Source organism: Camelus bactrianus, chromosome 22 (assembly GCF_048773025.1).
Source record: "Camelus bactrianus isolate YW-2024 breed Bactrian camel chromosome 22, ASM4877302v1, whole genome shotgun sequence".
Classification (NCBI taxonomy): Eukaryota; Metazoa; Chordata; class Mammalia; order Artiodactyla; family Camelidae; genus Camelus; species Camelus bactrianus.
Genome location: NC_133560.1, coordinates 6,430,837 through 6,448,858, shown reverse-complemented (window position 1 = coordinate 6,448,858; position 18,022 = coordinate 6,430,837). Strand labels below are relative to the sequence as shown.

Genomic DNA, 18,022 nt, shown 5'->3' with positions numbered 1-18,022 from the left:
CCAGCTGAGGCAGAAGCGGGGCAAGGGGCCTGCCTGAGCTGTGCCTGAGCACCGGCCCCTGAGAAGAAGTGAAAGAAGCCGGCAGAGTTGCTCCTCCACAAATGCGCTCCCCATTCAATGCACAGCCAGCCTAGTAAGGGAGGCGGCTCACTCCCCGCACAAGCTGAGTGGTGGCCCCCAAAGCTACCGGGTCCTTCGTGGTACGTGACCACACAGGCAGGCAGAGACTGGAGGGATGCAGCCACAAGCCAAGAAATGCTAGCAGCCACCAGAAGCTGCGACCGGCAAGGAACAGACTCCCCCAGACCCTCCAGAGGGGACATAGCCCTGCCAACACCTCCATTTCAGACCAGTGACACTGATTTCAGGCTTCTGCCCTCCCAAACCATGAGAGGATGAGCTGCGGGTGTTTTAAGCCGCCCTGCGGGTGGGAGTGGGTCACGGCAGCCTGAGACTTGGAGTCATGTGACATTCCAGGATCACCCAGTGCAAGCTCTGAGCAGGGCTTCCCAGCTGGGCTGGGGGCTCCTCACCCCACACCCCCTGGCCTGGCTCCCCATCACAGCCCCAGACAGTGGTGACAGATGGCACCCAGGGCAGGGCTCAGGCAGGGGCCCAGAGCTCGGAGTGAGGCTCTGTCCATGCTTGTGTGCAAATGCAAACACAGATGCATGCCCACACGTACAGACACACATGCACACGCTCACATGCAAGCACCAGAGAGGCCAGTGTCACAGAGCACACCTCCCAACATATGGCCCTAGGCACAGGGCTGCCTCTAGGGAGGACTGAGAATGGGACTCAGGGTGCTGGAGAAGGGTCCGTCCCAGGGGAGGCCTGAAGATGCCCGAACCACCTCTCTCTAAAAGGCCACACTGGCAGCCTGGGCTCAGAGCTCTGCCCTCCTGGCCCAGCCAGGCTCCCAGGCCCAACAGAGCCAAGCAGAGATGCTTCCGTAACACCTGTGAGGCCAGTGAGGAGAGATGTCACCCTAGTCTCCCTCGACCCCTTGCCCACCCCAGTACTCTCCTCCTGGGCTCAAGCTGCCCAGTGCACACCCCCGACCCTGCCCTGAGTCCCAGAAGACACGTTAAAACCTTCACTTTCCATCCATTTCCCCAGGCAGCCAGCAGCCCAGCAGCTGACCATTAGTGAGGCTCCCGGAGCCCCTGAGGTCACCCCAGGAAGCCTGATGGCGGCTCAGGGAAACAGAGCAACAGCAACGAGGCTCAGTGCCCTGGAGGGGCTGAGTGCGACACCCCCACCCCTACAGGCACCCCCCCAAACCCCCCACAGGCACTCCCCAACCCCCCACAGGCACCCCGCCATCAACCCCCCCACCAACACCCCACAGGTACCCCCACCCACGCCACCTGCCACAGGCAACCCCCATACCCACACCCACCAGCCACAGACACCCTGTGGAAATTTGTAATTCTGCAAGACATTTCTGTATTTAAAAAATAGGACATGGGCTGTTCAAAACGTGTCTGGAGACTGAGTTGGGCTTACACGCCTCTTTTATAACCCCCGCCTTCTCTTAAACAGCACTGGGAGGGGCCGTTCACCTCATTTAACTGGAGTGACAGAGGTGACTTGGGGAGAATGGCCACTCTGACTCCGGGACTAGAACTGAGCCTCAACTCAGGCCCAGATCCTCCTCCCCGGGGCCTGCGAGCCGCCTCTGCACACGGTGCCTCCCCCACACTGTCTGCTCCTGTGTGATTTTTGTGTTGACACATAATTTCATTACTCTTGGGTACAAACCTAGAAGAATTGCTGGGTCACAGGGTAACTCTAGGCTGAACCTTTTGAGGAAATTGCCAGACTGTTTCCCAGCGTGTCCTGAGCGTGCTGTCCCCTCCCCTGGGGATCAGATGCCCTGGCTCTCACCACCCTCCACAGGCACCCCCACACCCCCACCAATCCCCACAGGCACCCCCACCCCATTCTCACACCCACACCCAGCCAGATGCCAATCTCCCAGGCCAGGAGGCCCAGGACAGTCTTTCCCCTTCCTCAGAGGACCCATTATACCCACGGCCCGCCAGTAAGTGGGTGTTTCAAACTTGCTTCCAGAAGTCCCTTGTGGGGGCCGGAGGAAGCCCCCGGTCAGCACCTCCTGCCTGCTTTGGCCAGAGCCACACCGATACGTCAGGGTTCCCGTCAGAATTCACCGGAAGGAGGGTCCCCTGGCTTATACATACACACTGAGAGCCTCTGCAAAGAGTTCCTGGTGTCCTGCGCCCAGCAGGCTGTGTCCTCTCACAGGAAAGAGCACAGAGGCCGGGTGCACGCCCAGCCAAGGACACTGCTTTTATGTATCTCCTCGCTGCCTCTGCAGGCCCTGGCGAGGCCCAGGCTGACGGAGGGCTGGACCGTCTCAAGTCACTCAGAGCAGCCCCAGCATAAAATGTGTCTGGACCACCTCCAGCCAGTGAGAGGGCCTCAGCCCTGGGCCCAGTGGAAACAATCAGGCACATGCAAGGAGAAATGTGCTCTCTGTGGACAAGTCACCCACACGGGGTCAAGCTGACACTGGGCAGGGACGTCAAGGAAAGGAGGCTTGGTGCCAGACTCTGGGTCTGTGGCCCAGACCCACTGTCCTTGGCCCACAGCCCGGAGCCGAAACACCCACAGCCCAGGGCTGAGGGCTGAGGTCTAGAGCTCAGCCTGGGACAGCTCCCCTGACCCCTCCCACTTCAGTGCAGCCTCAGCCCCAGACCATGCAGTTGGCTGTCCCCAGAATCTTCTAAGGTCAATGGTTTCTGGGCTTATTCAGAGTTTGAAATTCCTTTCCTGCATTCTGAGTTCCAAGCTTTCACAGAAGACAGATAGGCAGAGGGCGTGGGGGGAAGGATTCAAGAGAAGATGCCAAAAGACCCACAGAAGCCCAGAGAATCAGGCAAGGCTGGCCAGGCCACGGGGGAGGGCTGCTATGCCCAGGAGACAGGTACCACATGGAATCTGGGTCTGGCAGCATGGCCAGGGCGCCTGGCAGCCTCACCTCGCCCAGCCTAAGCAGGGGGGCCCCCCCAGGAACCCCGAGTCTCCCAGCAGAGGCCAGCCCAGAAGCCCCGAGCCCACAGTGGCCAGGCCCTCAGTTCTCTCAGACACAGGCACTTTTAATCCCTCTGCGCAGGTGAGAAGGCAGAGGCCAGAGGCCCAAACCTGCCCAAGGGCGGACAACCAGCAAGGAGCAAACCCGGGGGCCCTGATCCCTGGTCGGAAGCGCGTCCCCTGCCCCATTCTCGCTCCTGACCTCACCCAGGGGGTTACCCTCCATTCCCCCCCCCATGCAGAGACGCCCAAGGGTGGGAAAGAGGCAGGAGGGGCTGAGGCTGGGGGAGGCTGGCGGGCAGCGCCTGGGGCCCCCCCCTGCTGTCAGCAGCCCAGAAAGACATCGATTCATCCCCTGAGAAGAAGGGCCTGCCGGACGTATCGATCGGCTCTAGAGAGCCCTGGGCTTCCTGGTGGAGCAATTCCTTTGCAAAGGTACCTGACACCGTTCCTTGAAATTAGAATGGTGCCCTGCCAGGCTGCACCCAATTTATCTGTCAGCTAGGAAGTCAGAGAGGCCTCAAAGAAATGAGCCAGGGCTGCTTGGGGCACTGGGAGAGTCTTGGCTAATCACAGCATGCTGGGCTGGCCCCCCCGGGGCTTCCTGCAAACAGGCAGCGGAGCCTGACCCGAGACCCAGGCCTCCAAGCCCTGCCCTTGCCACTTGTCATGACTGAGCAGAGCAAAGGGTCTAGAACCAGAAACTGAGGGCTGAGCCCACTCCACAAGAGCCAGTCTTGCAAGGACCACAGCCAGGGCTCGACCTGGCCTGGCTGCGACCCGGGACCCAGACCCTGAGAACGCTGGGGAGGGATGGGCTGGGGGTGGGCCTGGCCTCCCGAAGGGTTCGGAGAGGCTGCACCAAGCCTGCCCAGCAGCACCTCCCACACTCCTGGGCCCAGAGCACACTTTTCACGCGAGCCTGTGCACAGGGTGCCGAGGCCGCTGGGTGCACCTCGGGGGTCTCTGTGGAGCACTACCTTCCCCTCCCGGCACCTCGCTGTCTCCCAGAGGGAGCAGGGTCCGAAGGGGCCAAAGGGGCGCTCAGGGCCTTTCTCTGTGAGCAGCCCGCGAGGGGCGGTCACCTTCGCAGGGACAGCACAGCGCAGGGGCAGGGGAGAGGCTGTCTGCGGGGAGCAGACGCCTTCATCAGACGCACAGGCTCAGAGACAGGCGCAGGACTGAGGCCGGGGCACAGGCCTGGGCTGGGCTCCCCGTGATCGCTGACACCTGCCAACCCTCGGAGAGCAGAAGGTAAGGCCCTCAGGCAGCCTTTACTGCCCGCTATGGAGGCCTCAGACCTGCAGGTTTATGACCCACATGCACCCAGACCACGGTGCTGTGTGGTCAGCAAGGGTGGGTCTCAGCCTCGGCCTGGGACCAGGCCTGCAGAGAGGGTGCCTGAGACCCCTGGGAGGACATTAAGGGTTCACCATGCAACGCTCCCACCTGTAGCAGCCTTACCTGTGTCCAGGGCCTGTGGTCCCCCCAGAGGAGGGGGCCTGGGGGTGTGCGGCCGGCGATACACCACGTGCACACGGCCCTGCTCAGCCTCCTTGGCCGCCAGCCCCTTCTCCAGCGGCTCAATGAAGAACTCCTCTTCCTCCATACGGATCAGGCCAGCCTGCAGGGCAAAGACAGATGGTTCAAATTCCCCGAGCACAGCAGACGGAGGAGGGGAAGCAGCGAGGGGGGTGCCAGAGGGCAGAAGCTCCCACCTGGACCAGTGGGCCCTGCCCAGCACCCTAGCTAGGTGCTGGCTTGAGCCCTGGGCTGGGGAGGGCATGGACAGGTGGCCCTAGAGGCCCCCTCATTCCAGAGCCTCCACTTCTAGCCACCAGGGCAGAGCCACTGGATGGTGGGGAAACCCATCTGAGGAAAGCGTTCTGCCTGGGTCAGCCCCACCCTCGCCTCCAAGAGCCCAAAGTTCAAGACAAAGTCCAAAACTGTCAGCTGGGAACTGAATCTGTCACAGACATGTTCAGTTGGACCCAAACAGTATTTTCAAAGCTCTGAACCCAACACTCAAAATGCTGCAATTTCACATTTCAAAAATGGAATTCCAGCTTTCTGTGGAAAATGCAGGCTGTGACCACAATGCACACCGCCCAGCAGCAGACACCATGGGTGGGGCATGCATCCCTGCAGCTGGCCATATCCCCACTGTCCATCCTTTTATCCACAAGGGTCCCCAGCCCAGACTGTACAGCAACTGAACCTCAGCTTCCCCCACAGCCGGCTATGGACCTTCCAAGCTGCAAAGCCCTTGATGGACCCCTGTTCCCATCAGGAGTCAGGCTGCTCTGTACTCTGGCGTCCAAGGCTCTCAGCCTGCCACTGCCCTCCCCGCCCCCAGCTCACAGACTACACACCAGTCCCTGAAACAGCCCTGTCCTTCCAACACACTGCACACCGTCTGGCCTCTGGGCTCCCTGCTCCTGTCCCCAACCTTGATCATCTAGTAAATGCCAATTCTCTTTCAATGCCTGGCTCAGAACCGCCTACCCACCCAATTCCAAGCCCTCAACTGCAGCCACATGGCTGTGCCCTCCCCTTGAGTCCCCACTGCCATCACTGCTCCATCCAGCTGCCACACTTTGGGTTTTTGGGTTCATTATCCATAAACCACGTAAAAAGATGTACACAGTTAACATATACAACTGAGTTTGGGAATGAGTACACACTCATGAAACTCTCACCATGATGAGAGCCATGAACAGCCAGCGCCTCTCACAGCATCCTCCATACCCTTTACTGTTATCATTCTTTGTGGTAAGAATCCTACATATAACATCAACCCTCTTAGCAAATTTTAATTATATGACAGAGTATTGTTAGCTATAGGCAGTGTGCTGTATCAAAGATCTCCAGAACTTCCTTATCTTGCATAACTGAAATTCTGCACCCTTTGACCATCACTTCCCACTTCCTCCTCTCCCCAGCCCCCGGCAATCATTATCCAACACTCGACTTCTCTGAGTTTTTAGATCCCGTGTGTAAGTGAGATCTTACAGCATTTGTCTTTCTGTATCTAGTTTATTTCACTTAGCATAATATCCTTCAGTGCCAGCCATATTGTTGCAAATGGCAAGACCTCCTTCGTTATAAAGGCCAGGTAAGTATGCACCACATTTCTTTATCAATTTGTCATCCCTAGATGGATATTTGGATTGTCTCCATGTCTGTTGTGAACAATGCTGTAATGAACAAGAGAGTGCAGCTACCTCTTCAATACTCTGTTTTCATTTTCTTTGGACACATTCCCAGAAGTGGAATGGTTGATCACATAATAGTTCTATTTTTAATTTTTCGAGGAACCTCCACACTGTTCTCCACAGTGACTAAACCAATTTCCATTCCAACCAGCACTGCACAAGGGCTCCCTTTCTCCACGGCCTCACCAACACTTGTTATTTCTTGTGTGTTTAACAACCATGCTAACAGATGTGAGATGGTATCTCATTGTGGGTTTGATTTGCATTCCCTGATGATTAGTAATGTTGAGCACCTTTTCATGTATTTCTTGGCCATTTGCATGTATTTTTTGGGAAAAAAAATCTATTCGAGTCTTTTGCCCATTTTTAACTGGATTTTCTTTTCTTTTTCCTTTTTCTTTCTTTCTTTCTTTTTTTCTTGCTTTTGAATTGTATGAGTTCTTTATGTATTTTGGATATCAACCCCTTATCCGATTTGCAAAAGTTTCCTCCCATTCTGTAGGTTGCCTTTTCATTTTGCTTCATTTTGCTTGTAGTTCTTTGGCTATGCACAAGTTATTTCATTTGATGTATTCCCATTTGTTGATCTTTGCTTTTATTGTTTATGCTTTTGGCATAATACCCAAGGTCAAGGAGCTTTTCCCCTAAATTTTCTTCTAGGAGTTCTATGGTTTCAAGTCTTACATTCAAGTCTTTAATCTGTTTCCAAGTTAATCCAGTTTATTTTTGTGAGTGTAGGATAGAGGTCCAATTTCATCCTTTTGCATATGAATATCCAATCTGACTAACACCATTTATTGAAGAGGCAATCTTCCCACATTGAGTATTCTTGGCTCTCTTGTCAAATATAAGTTGATTGTATATGCATAAGGTTATTTCTGGGCTCTTGATTCTGTTCCCTTGGTCTGTGTATCTGTTGTTATGTCAGTAACATACTGTTTTGATTACTATAGCTTTGTAATATAGCTTGAAGACAGAAAGTATTATGCCTCCAGCTTTGTTCTTTCTCAAGATCACTTTGACTCTTTGAGGCATTTTATGGTTCCATAAAAATTTTAGGATTGTTTTTTCTATCGGAATTTGGGATTTTGACAGGAATTGCATTGAATCTATAAATGGTTTGGGGTACTATGGACATTTTAACAATATTAACTCTTCTGACCCCTGAACACAGTACATCATCCCATTTATCTGTGTCTTCTTCAGTATCCTTCATCAGTATCTTAGAGTTTTTGGTGCATAAATCCTTCACTTCTTTGGGTAAAATTTATGCCTAAGTATTTTACTATCTTAGATGCTATTGCAAATAAGAACGTTTTATTTCTTTTTCCGTTAGTTCACTATTAGTGTATAGAAATGCAACTGATTTTTATGTTGATTTTTGTATCCTAAAACTTTACTGAATTTGTTCTAACTTTTTTTTTTTTTGATAGAGTCTTTATGATTTTCTACATACAAGATCATGTCAACAAGAAACAGGAACAATTTTTTTTTTCCTACTTGGATGCCTTTTATTTCTTTTTATTACCTGACTGCTCTGGCTAGAATTTCCAGTACTATGTTGAATAGGGGTGGTGAGAATGGGCACCCATGTCTTACTCATGATCTTAGAGAGGAAGCTTTCAACTTTTCACCATTGAGTGTGATGTTAGATATGGGCTTGTCACATACCTGGCTTTTATTATGTTGAAGTGTGTTCCTTCTACACTGAATTTGTTTAGTTTTTATCATGCAAGAGGTTGAATTTTGTCAAATGCTTTTTCTGCATCTATTGAAATGACCATATGAATTTTATTTTTCATTCTATATCACATTTATTGATTCACATATGTTGAACCAACCCTGCATCCCAGGGATAAATCCCACGTGATCACAGTGTACAATCTTTTTAATGTGCTGCTGAATTTGGTTCTAATATTTTATTGAGAATTTTTCCATCTATATTCCTTGGGGAAACTGGCCTGTAGTTTTCTTTTCTTATAATATCTTTATCTGGCTTTGGTATCAGGATAGTGCTGGCCTCATAAAAATGAGTTTAGGAGTGTTCCTTCCTCTCCAAATTTTTGGAAGAGTCTGAGAAGGACTGACATTAATTCTTTAATATCTGGTAGAATTCACTCGTAATACAATGTAGTCCTGGACTTTTCTCTGTTTAGAGATTTTGATTACAGATTCAATCTCCCCACTCACTGCAGATCTGTTTTGATCTTCTATTTCTTCATGAGTCAGTCATGGTAGGAGGTATGGTTCTAGGAATCTATCCATTTCTTCTAGGTTGTCCAAGTTGTTGGTCTACATTTGCTCATAGAAGTCTCTTACAATCCTTTATATTCCTGTGACATTGTAATTTACACCTTTTTATACTGTGTGTCCATGAACAAATTATTGTAGTGATAGCTACTTTAGAATTAGAATTAGAACCTTCTGATTTTGACTATATACTTACCCTTACCAGTGTGGCATATTATTTGCACATTTTCCCATTACTAATTAGAGTCCTTTTGTTTCAGCTTTCTGCATTTCTCATAAGACAGGACTAGCAGTCATGTTTGTTTGGAAAAGTCTTTATCTTGCCTTCATTTCTGAAAGACAACTTTGCCAGGCAGAGCATTTTTTGCTGGTAGTTTCTTCCTGGTAGTTTCTTCCCTCCAGCACTTTGAATGTATCATTCCACCCCCTCCTGGCCTGTAAGGTTTCTGCTGAGAAATCCATGGAGAGCCTTATTGGGATTCTCCTGTATGAGAGAAAGTTTTTGTCTTGCTGCTTTTAAAATTATCCTTGTCTTCACTTTTAGATAGCTTATTATCATATGCCTTGGAAAAGATCACTTTGGGGTGACCTATGAACTTCACAAACTTAAATGTCCAAATCTCTCTCCAAAGTTTGGGAAGTTCTCAAACACTGTTTCTTTAAATAAACACTGTGCCACATTATCACCCCTTCTCCTTCTTGGACTTTAACAGTGCATGTTGTTTCTCTTAACGCGTCCCATTGCTTTCCTCATTCCTTTTCGTCCTTTTTTCTTTTGGCTCCTCTGACTAGACAATCTCACATGATCTGCCTTCCAGCTCACTGCTTCTTTCTTCCGCTTGGTCCCGTTGGCTGCTGGTGTTCAGGGCTGAATTCTTCAGTTCAGTCATTGTGTTCTTCGGCTCCAAAACTTATTTGGCTCTTTTTTTATATTTTCCATCTCTTTGTTGAACTTTTCATTATGTTCTTATATCATTTTCCTGGTTTCATATTAAATTGTTTCTCTGTGTTCTCTTGTAGCTTTCTGAGCATCTATAGAACAATTATTTTGAATTCTTTATCAGGCAATTCAAGCATCTTGTTTCTTTTGGGTCAGTTACTGGAAGTTTACTCTGCTCCTTTGATGTTATCATGTTTCCCCAATTCTTCAAAATCTTTGTAGCTTTGCATAGCTTTCTGTGCATTTCCAGACGTTATGGACTGAGTTGAGTAAGGAAAGACCCTCACCTGCAGGGTGGAGTGGAACTTTATAAAGCATATGGGCAGTTACTTAATTTTAAAAAAGGCAAAACCTGAACCACTTTCTGCACTTAAAGAGCTCGAGCAGTTCAAATGCACTATCTATCTTAGATAGACATGATTTCTTAAATTTTAAAATATTGTACTATTTATGGTGTGGGGTTTTTCTAACTAATATGCAAATAAATTTAACCATTTCAGAAAAAAAAGGGGTCTGCAATGGCTGCAAGGACTCTTGGGGTCCTCAGTGGGGCCCCCAGGTCCAGAAGCTAGGGACCAGGGCAGGCAGTAGTGGTGGCCAGAGCCAGGGGCATGCATGAACCCAGCAGCAGGGGCCAGCTGGAGGTACCTGTGTAGCATCAGGGTCCAGTTGCAGACACTTGTGGAAGGATCAGGGCCAGCAGTGAGGACCAGAGGCAACCGCAGCTACCTGAGCCCTGGCTGTTGACATCCACCTTTTTTGTCTGCAGGGTCTCATCATGGGCGCACACATGGCAGTGGAGGCTGGTGACAGGAATCAGGGCAATGGCATGCATGTGCACAGTCGGAGGCTAGCCCTGGGTGTCCGCATGGTGGTGGGGGTCAACCAGAGGGGTCAAAGTCGGCATTCTGCATTTACGCGGCTGCAGGGGCCTGGGCTGGCTGCCCGTGCAGATCCTGTGTTGAGGGTGGGGGGAAGAAGGGAGCAAGAGGGTGCAGGTGCCTGGTGTCTGTGAACATGAAAACCTGTGGAGCAAAACCTCAGCTGTAAAATCCACAGGGGGTCTGCCGCGGCCGTGCTGGCCATCGGTTTCTTCAGTGGTGGAAGCTGCTGGGGGCCTCCGCAGGGCAGGTCACTCCCCCTGCACGGCTGGCGGGAGCTCCTGTCCTTCCTGGTTCCTAGTTGTTTCTATACGTCTCAGCTTTGCTGGTCTCTGGGTGGCGTGAAACCAAAGTGGGTCCTTTGTGCACCACCCAGAGAGGCTGGGGAAGCTGGCCGCTCACCCGGGTCTCCCTTTCCTGGTGAGGGAAACTTTTTCTGCGGGGGAGCTCCCTCCTGGCCCTGAGCAAGACTGGGGACAGGACGATGCAGGCACAGTCTCTCCTTGTGCAGTTATCCTCAGGTTTTCGTTCCGCTGTGTCACTGAAGTGTTTTAGGTGGCCTCCCGAGCGCTCCTGGAGCTGGTTTTCAGCATGGATAGCTGTTTAACTGTTCATCTTTGCCGGACGATGGAGGCTGGGGTTCCCTAATCCACCAACCGGGAGACTTCTCTCAGGGGTTTGTAAAAGCTTGAATTAGTTGCCCCAATTTAAGAATCAGGATTTTCACGTAAGTGACCAGATTTCCAGACTCTCTCGGAACATCAGAAAGGCTGGCATTTCCCGGCCGACATGCCAGCTTAGCCATAGTGGCCGGGCGTTCCCTCTAGGGGTCTCCCCTTAAGCCTCCAGAGAGAGCACGGCCCTGCCAACCCCCGGACTCTGGCCACCAGCCCTGAGAGAAAACATTTCTGCTGTTTGCAGTCATTGTCAGCAGCCGCAGGAAACCAGCCCAGGGTGCCGGTGGGCAGTAGGATAAAGTGGGTGGCCACGCTCTGAGGGGCACAGGGTGAGGCACAGGAGTGGCAGACCCCTGAGGACACGGGTTTGAGGCATCCTGGATTTCCAGGGCGAAGAGGAAGGGCAGGAGCCAGAGCGATGAGGGCCAAGACTGGGGCACCAGGGGCACCAGTCTGTGGGAAGAAAGAGGAGCAGAGAGGCCCGTGGGAACCCTCAGGCCCCCGCACTCTGACTCATCCTGGGTCCCAGGGCCCCTCCAGGCCTGGAGAGGGTGAGCAAATGTTTGCGAGATGAGTGAATAAATGACCCCAAAACGGCGGGACACGTCCTCTGAGAGAGACACACACATGGGGGGGGGGGGGCAGTGACACTGAGGGACGTCCCCTTCCGCTGGCACGTGGGTAAGAGTGTTTATAGCAGCGAGAGTTCTCTTCGCTGTCACTGACATTCCCATGTTTGTGGTTTGGGGGCAGATGGGTCTCAGCCCCACCTCATTAACGGAGTTCATTTAAGGACGTGTGGGAATGAACCGCGGGGAGGCAGCGGGTGCGCGGTCTGGGAGTCCGGTGTTCTGGGTTCCCGGCACCATTTCTGTCTGGCCAGGTGGCCTCAGCCCAGGTGTCAAGGCTCCCTGGGCCTCCAATGACCCGCCTGTAAAGAGGCATGGTTGCCCTTTCCCCCCGCAATTGCTGCAGGAGCACAGGGCACACGTAGGCAGCGCTCTGCAACCCAAGTGATGTCATCCCCCCTGCCTGCTGGGACCCAGCGGTTGGAACGCCTGCCAGGGACACACAGGGTCTAGAAATCAAACCCCAGACCCCAGGTGGAACAAGTATCTCTTGAGTAGAGACCCAGGCCTACCTTGGCAGTTAAGGCAGGACGCTGGGGCATCAGGGTCCAGTGGGGCAGCCCCTCTTCTGGAGGGACACCTGCACCCTGGGCGTGGAGCCATCTATGCCACGGGCCCAGGGTCCTGGGGCCGTTCTGGAGGGACCCAGCGTGACAATAACCCAGGATGCAAACTGGTGAGAAGCAGTCCTCTCTGGTCTGAGAGACCCCAGGAGAGTTTGGGGTGTCCCTTTATGCCAGAATTAGGATCCTCTCCTCTGCTGGCCTTCTGGTGAGAGGCCGCCGGGCTGACCTAGGGGCACTGGATCTGTCTGATGCTGACCCGGGCCTTGTCACTGTCAGGAAGCCAGGGCCCAAGTTGGGCAAGCTGCCCAGCAGGGACTCTCCCGAGTGCCCACAGAAGGGCACTGCAGCCCCCTGGGACAAATCGGAGGCATGGTACCAGTTCACACAGGTCTCCTCACTCAACCAGAGGCTTCTAACTGACAGCTCACTCATGGAGAAGCCACATCCCTCACCAGCATCAACTCATCTCTGACAGGCATTAGTGGAACACACGTGGGGGTCGCCCTGATGAACCTGGGCGGCACCTGCCCCGACCACTCTTAGCCCCATGAGTGACCACTCCCCACCGGCACTGGGCACCCTGAGGCCAGACGCTGCCCGCCTCAAGACCAGCCCCAGGACCAACGGACGACGACCGGAGCCCCACTCAAGGCCACTGGCCAGGGTGCTGCTTGGTGGGGGCTCTCCACAAAGAAAGCAGGGTTTGTTTGATTGCCTGGGTTTAAAGCACTTTAGTATGCATGCCAGGAATGATCTGTCTGGAAAAAAAAAAAGCAAAAGAAAACTGACAAGAGAACAAGGTACAGAACGTGGGCTACGTTTTGCTGAGATTTTTCCAGGACTTTGATTTTCCTGCTGCCGGTGGCAAGTGTATCTGGTTTGACATGTAATTTTTATTAATAAGAATCAGTTTCCTCTCCCCACTTGATAAATATTAAAGAAGCCCCTGAAGCACGCCGGTCTGAAGGGCACTCAATCAGGAGCCTGTCCGCGTCCGTGCAGCCTGGTGTCCCGCGGAGGGGCCGACGCCCTGACCCTGTCTCCCACCCCAAATCCACTCTGCTCATGAACTCTGCGACTAATCGTCTGCCCAGCCTGGCCGGGGGGAGGCTCACAGAGAGGACCCTGTCCCAGACCCTCGGGTGCCACTACAGGGGCCTGGAACCTGACAGTTCTTTGGTCATCATACAAACCCCTGGTTCTCAGATCTTGGTGAATTATAAGACGCCCGCCCTACCTCTCCCTTCTTCTATGCCCTGTTCCTTTGCCGTTCGGTTTTTGATGAAGTAGTCACTAGAAATGGAAACTAAAAGTTAAACATTTATAAGAATCCAGAGGCTTAATGGATATCCTCTGTTACTTTGAATTTTAAAGCACTCAGAACACTGCCACTCACAGTAACACCAAAGATCGCTGATCACAGATCACTGTAACAAATAATAATGAAAACATTATTAAAATAAAACAGACAAAACACTGGCATCCTCAGGGTTGGGGTCTCAGGGAAAGGCATCCTGTTCCCATCTGCTAGGAGCCCAGTTTGCCACCCTCACTGGCTCCTTCAGGGGAAGCCACAGGCCGTAGCACACGGCAGGCTCCTGCGTGTGCGTGAGAGGACCAGGTCTGTCACTCAGCCTTGTCGTTCTTGCAGCCTCCAGCATCAAGACTGTCAGGTGTCTGTCAAGGTTGCAGTGGTGACAATGGAGAATAGAAAGAAACAAGCTGATCCAAAAACGGAAGGATCCAGACTTTGACAGAGGACAAGACAGCATGCGTCTGCATCGGTTCGCTGTCACTCCAAACTCGACCTTGCTCTGAAACACACATGTGCACGTGCACATACACACACACACACACACACACACACACACACACGCACGTGCGCGCGCGCACACATACTCTTGCCATAGGAATTCCCCCCAAATGCTGGCATCTGCTAAGACTCCTGTTCCTGGAGATATTTTCACACCAAGAGAACTGTATCCTTTCTTCCATTCTTCCTTTTGGTACAGAATCCTTGAGATGCAACTGGGCAACGGGCACCAGCCTGCTCTGCAGGGAGACATGTGACCATGTGGCCACACCCAAGCCTGGTCTGAAGATGGGCTACTGGGTCTGCCGCTTCCAGGGCACCTGCCCCAACCCGCTCGGGCATGCCCTTTCCCCTACCAGCTACCTGGGCAAGACCAAGGCAACCCTGGAATCTTGATGGGGAGGGGACCACTCATGGGCGCCAGAACCAAGTCTCATCAGATGGAAGCTGCTCCGTCCCAGCCAGGGGACCCCTTCACAGTTCAGTGTACAAGGGCATTTTGCATATTGATTTTTCCAAAAGGAGCACCAGCCATCTCTGGGGGAAATGGCCACCAGGAGGCGAGAGCACTCGCAAGAAGGAATCTGTCCTCTCCCCTGAGTCTCTCAAAGCTACTGCTCTGCACCTTCCAGAGCATTCCTCCTGGAGGGGCCTGTCTGTGGACGCCCTTGTGGCAGTCCCTGCCTCCCCTGCTCTCCGCCTCATCCGGTGGACACACGTGGCTCTTGCCATGTGCCATCCACACCTCTCTTTCCTCTTGGGGAGCCACCCCTCCCCCCAAAGTGGAGGCCAGGGCTTGTGCTCCCAGGTCAGAGAGGAGGCTGTGGCCAGAGCTGGGCCTCACAGCTGAGCTAAGGCACCACAGACAGGGTTGTCCCTGAGCGCCACAGAGCCCCCGTCAGCTCACCCAGAAGGTCCTGCCTCCTCGTGGACCTGATTTCCGGCCCTCTGCAACCTTTGCTCTAGAAAGTCCCTCTTTTGCCCTAAGCTGGTCAGAGTCAGTTTCTGAGGTTCAAAACCATGGAGCGCCGACAGCCACGCACCCCCAGAGCGGAGCCCCATGCCCAGCCAGGTTGGGCCCCACTTCGAAGATCGAGGTGGAGGGAGCAACACTGGATGCAGAGCCAGCAGACCTGGCTTCAAATGCTGGTTCTGAGCCGGTCCTGTTCCCTCTGCAGCTCCGCTTCCCTCTGCAACTCCGGTTCCCTCAACTGCTAAGTGGGGCGTCAGGCCAAGTGACCTGTGAATTAGGTACTGGTCATCCTTCGGTAATTCCAGTAGGACCAAGGGGGCACCAGCAGAGAGAACCCAAACAAACTCAGAGCAGGAGACACACTCCTCCCCGGGATCATTGCCTCCAAGGACAAAACAAAGCCCAGGGCCTCCCGCAGGCCACAGCAGCCCACTGTCCAGGCCCCAATGCAACAAGCTTCTGCCCTTCGTTCCCAAGGGGCTTGGTGGCATCTGAGGGACCCCCCAGGCTTGAGCCCTAATGTAAGCCCTGTGTCCTGCAGGAGCCTTCAAATATGGTGCAAATTCGATCTCCCCTAAAACTCTACAAAGCAAAACACTCCATTTCCAGAGGACTCTAAAGTTCAAAGAACTGAAACCACCAGCTCAGATTTCCCAGGGACAGGTTTGGGACCGTGGCCTTGCCCTCCGACCACTGGCCCCTGGGAGATCCAGCATGGGGGGCGCCGAACTCCAGCATTCTCTTCACCGCCGTCACAGTTTCTGCCTTACCCGATTTCGTTCAGTTCTAGCCCGATACCCCTGTCTGCTAAGACTCTGAGCCTGAACCCCCATCTCTCTCCATTATTAAAAAAAAAATTAAGAGTGTTGATAAAAGGTCTGTTAGTATCAAATTGAGACTCTCCTTGACTCAATCAGAAAGTTTAAAATAAAACTGAAAAGGGAATAATTTTCTCACTATGAAATTCATGCTTTTTAAAATATTCAACACCTTTGCTGAGCTATATAATTCACATAGCACACAATTCACTCACCTACCCTGTACAATTCAACCATCACCACAACTGATTTTAAAACATTTTCAAAACACCCCAAAAGAAACCTCATACACGTTAGCAGTCACTCCTCACTTTTTCCCAGTCCCTCCCCAACACACACACACATGCACACACACACAAACCAGCCCCTGGCAACCACTTATCTACTTTCTATCTCTAAGGATTTGTTTATTTTGGACATTTCACATAAATAGAATCACACAGTACATGTTCTTTTGTGGCTGGTTTCATTCACTTACTGTTTTTCAAGATTCTTGTTTTGTAGGTAATATATCTGTACTTAAATTCATTTTTTATTGTTAAGTAATACTCCATCGACAGATGTACCACATTTTATTTATCCATTCATTGGCTGATGGACATTTGGGTTGTTTCCACTTTTTGGCTTTTATGAATAATGCTGCTTTGAACATACATGCAAAAGATTTTTTAGGAAAAACTAAAAATAGACTTACCAAATGATCCAGCAATCCCACTCCTGGGCATATATCCAGAGGGAACTCTAATTCAAAAAGACACATGCACCCCAATGTTCATGGCAGCACTATTTATAATAGCCAAGACATGGAAATAACCTAAATGTCCATCAACAGATGACTGGATAAAGAAGTTGGGGTATATTTACACAGTGGAATACTACTCAGCCATAAAAAAGGATGAAATAATGCCATTTGCAGAAACATAGATGGCCTTGGGGAATGTCATTCTAAGTGAAGTAAGTCAGAAAGAGAAAGAAAAATACCATATGATATCACTCATATGTGGAATCTGAAAAAAAAAAAGACAAATGAACTTATTTACAAAGGAGAAACAGACTCACAGACATAGTAAACAAACTTACAGTTACCAGCAGGGGAAGAGGGTGGGAAGGGATAAATTGGGAGTTCAAGATTTGCAGATGCTAACTAATATATATAAAATAGGTAAACAACAAGTTCATACTGTATAGCACAGGGAACTATTTTCAATATCTTGTAGTAACCTATAGTTAAAAAGAATATGGAAACGAATATATGTATGTGTATGTATGACTGAAACATTATGCTGTACACCAGAAATTGACACATTATAAACTGACTATACTTCAATTAAAATATATGTATTTATATTTGAAACAAGGTTTTGTAGGGACATATTTTCATGTCTCTTGAGTACAGATCTAGGAATGGAATTGCTGGGTCACATGGTCACTCTGTGCCAGACTGTTCCCCAAAGCAGCGACACCATTTTACATTCCCATCTGCAGTGTATAAGGGTCCCAATTTCTCCACGTCCTCACCAATACTTGTTACTATTTATCTCTTTCCTTCTAGCCATCTTCATGGGTATAGAGTGGTATTCCATTATGGTTTTTAAAAAAATTTTTATTGAAGTGTAGTTAATTTACAATGTCAGTTTCAGGTGTACAGCAAAGTGACTCAGTTATACATAAACATAAATATATTTTTTCTTTTCAGATTCTTTTCCACCATATGTTATTATAATAAACTGAATATAGTTCTCTGTGCTATAGTTCCTTGTCCATATTGTTTATCTATTTTATATATAATAATATGTGTCTGTTCATCCCCAACCCCTAATTTATCCCTCCCTGCCCTTTCCCCTTTGGTAACCATAGTTTGTTTTCTGTGTCCGTAAGTCTGTTTTTGGTTTGTAAGTAGAACTTATATTATTTTTTTTAGATTCCACATATAAGTGATATCATATGGTATTTGTCTTTCTCTGTCTGACTTACTTCACTCAATATGATAATCTCTAGGTCCATCCATGTTACTGCAAATGGCATTGTTTCATTCTTTTTTATGGCTGAGTAATATTTCATTGGAGATATATATATATACACACACACACACACACATCCCACATCTTCTTTATCTAATCATCTGTTGATGGACATTTAGGTTGTCCATTATGTCTTTGATTTGAATTCCCCTGATAACTAAGAACAATGAGCATCTTTT

At 50.5% G+C, this 18,022-nt stretch overlaps 1 protein-coding gene across 3 annotated transcripts in view; it reads right to left on the bottom strand.

The window, feature by feature from the left end:
- ADAMTS2 (ADAM metallopeptidase with thrombospondin type 1 motif 2) overlaps positions 1 to 18,022 on the bottom strand; it is a 205,018-nt gene that overhangs the window by 129,810 nt on the left and 57,186 nt on the right. For 2 of the 3 annotated variants that reach the window (XM_074350140.1, XM_074350139.1), the window contains exon 3: positions 4,525 to 4,684. In XM_074350140.1, coding sequence (XP_074206241.1) covers positions 4,525 to 4,684 — 160 coding nt within the window. Of the gene's footprint in view, positions 1 to 4,524; positions 4,685 to 4,778; positions 4,936 to 18,022 lie in introns of those variants that run through there. The other variant, XM_074350141.1, reaches the window with a different exon arrangement.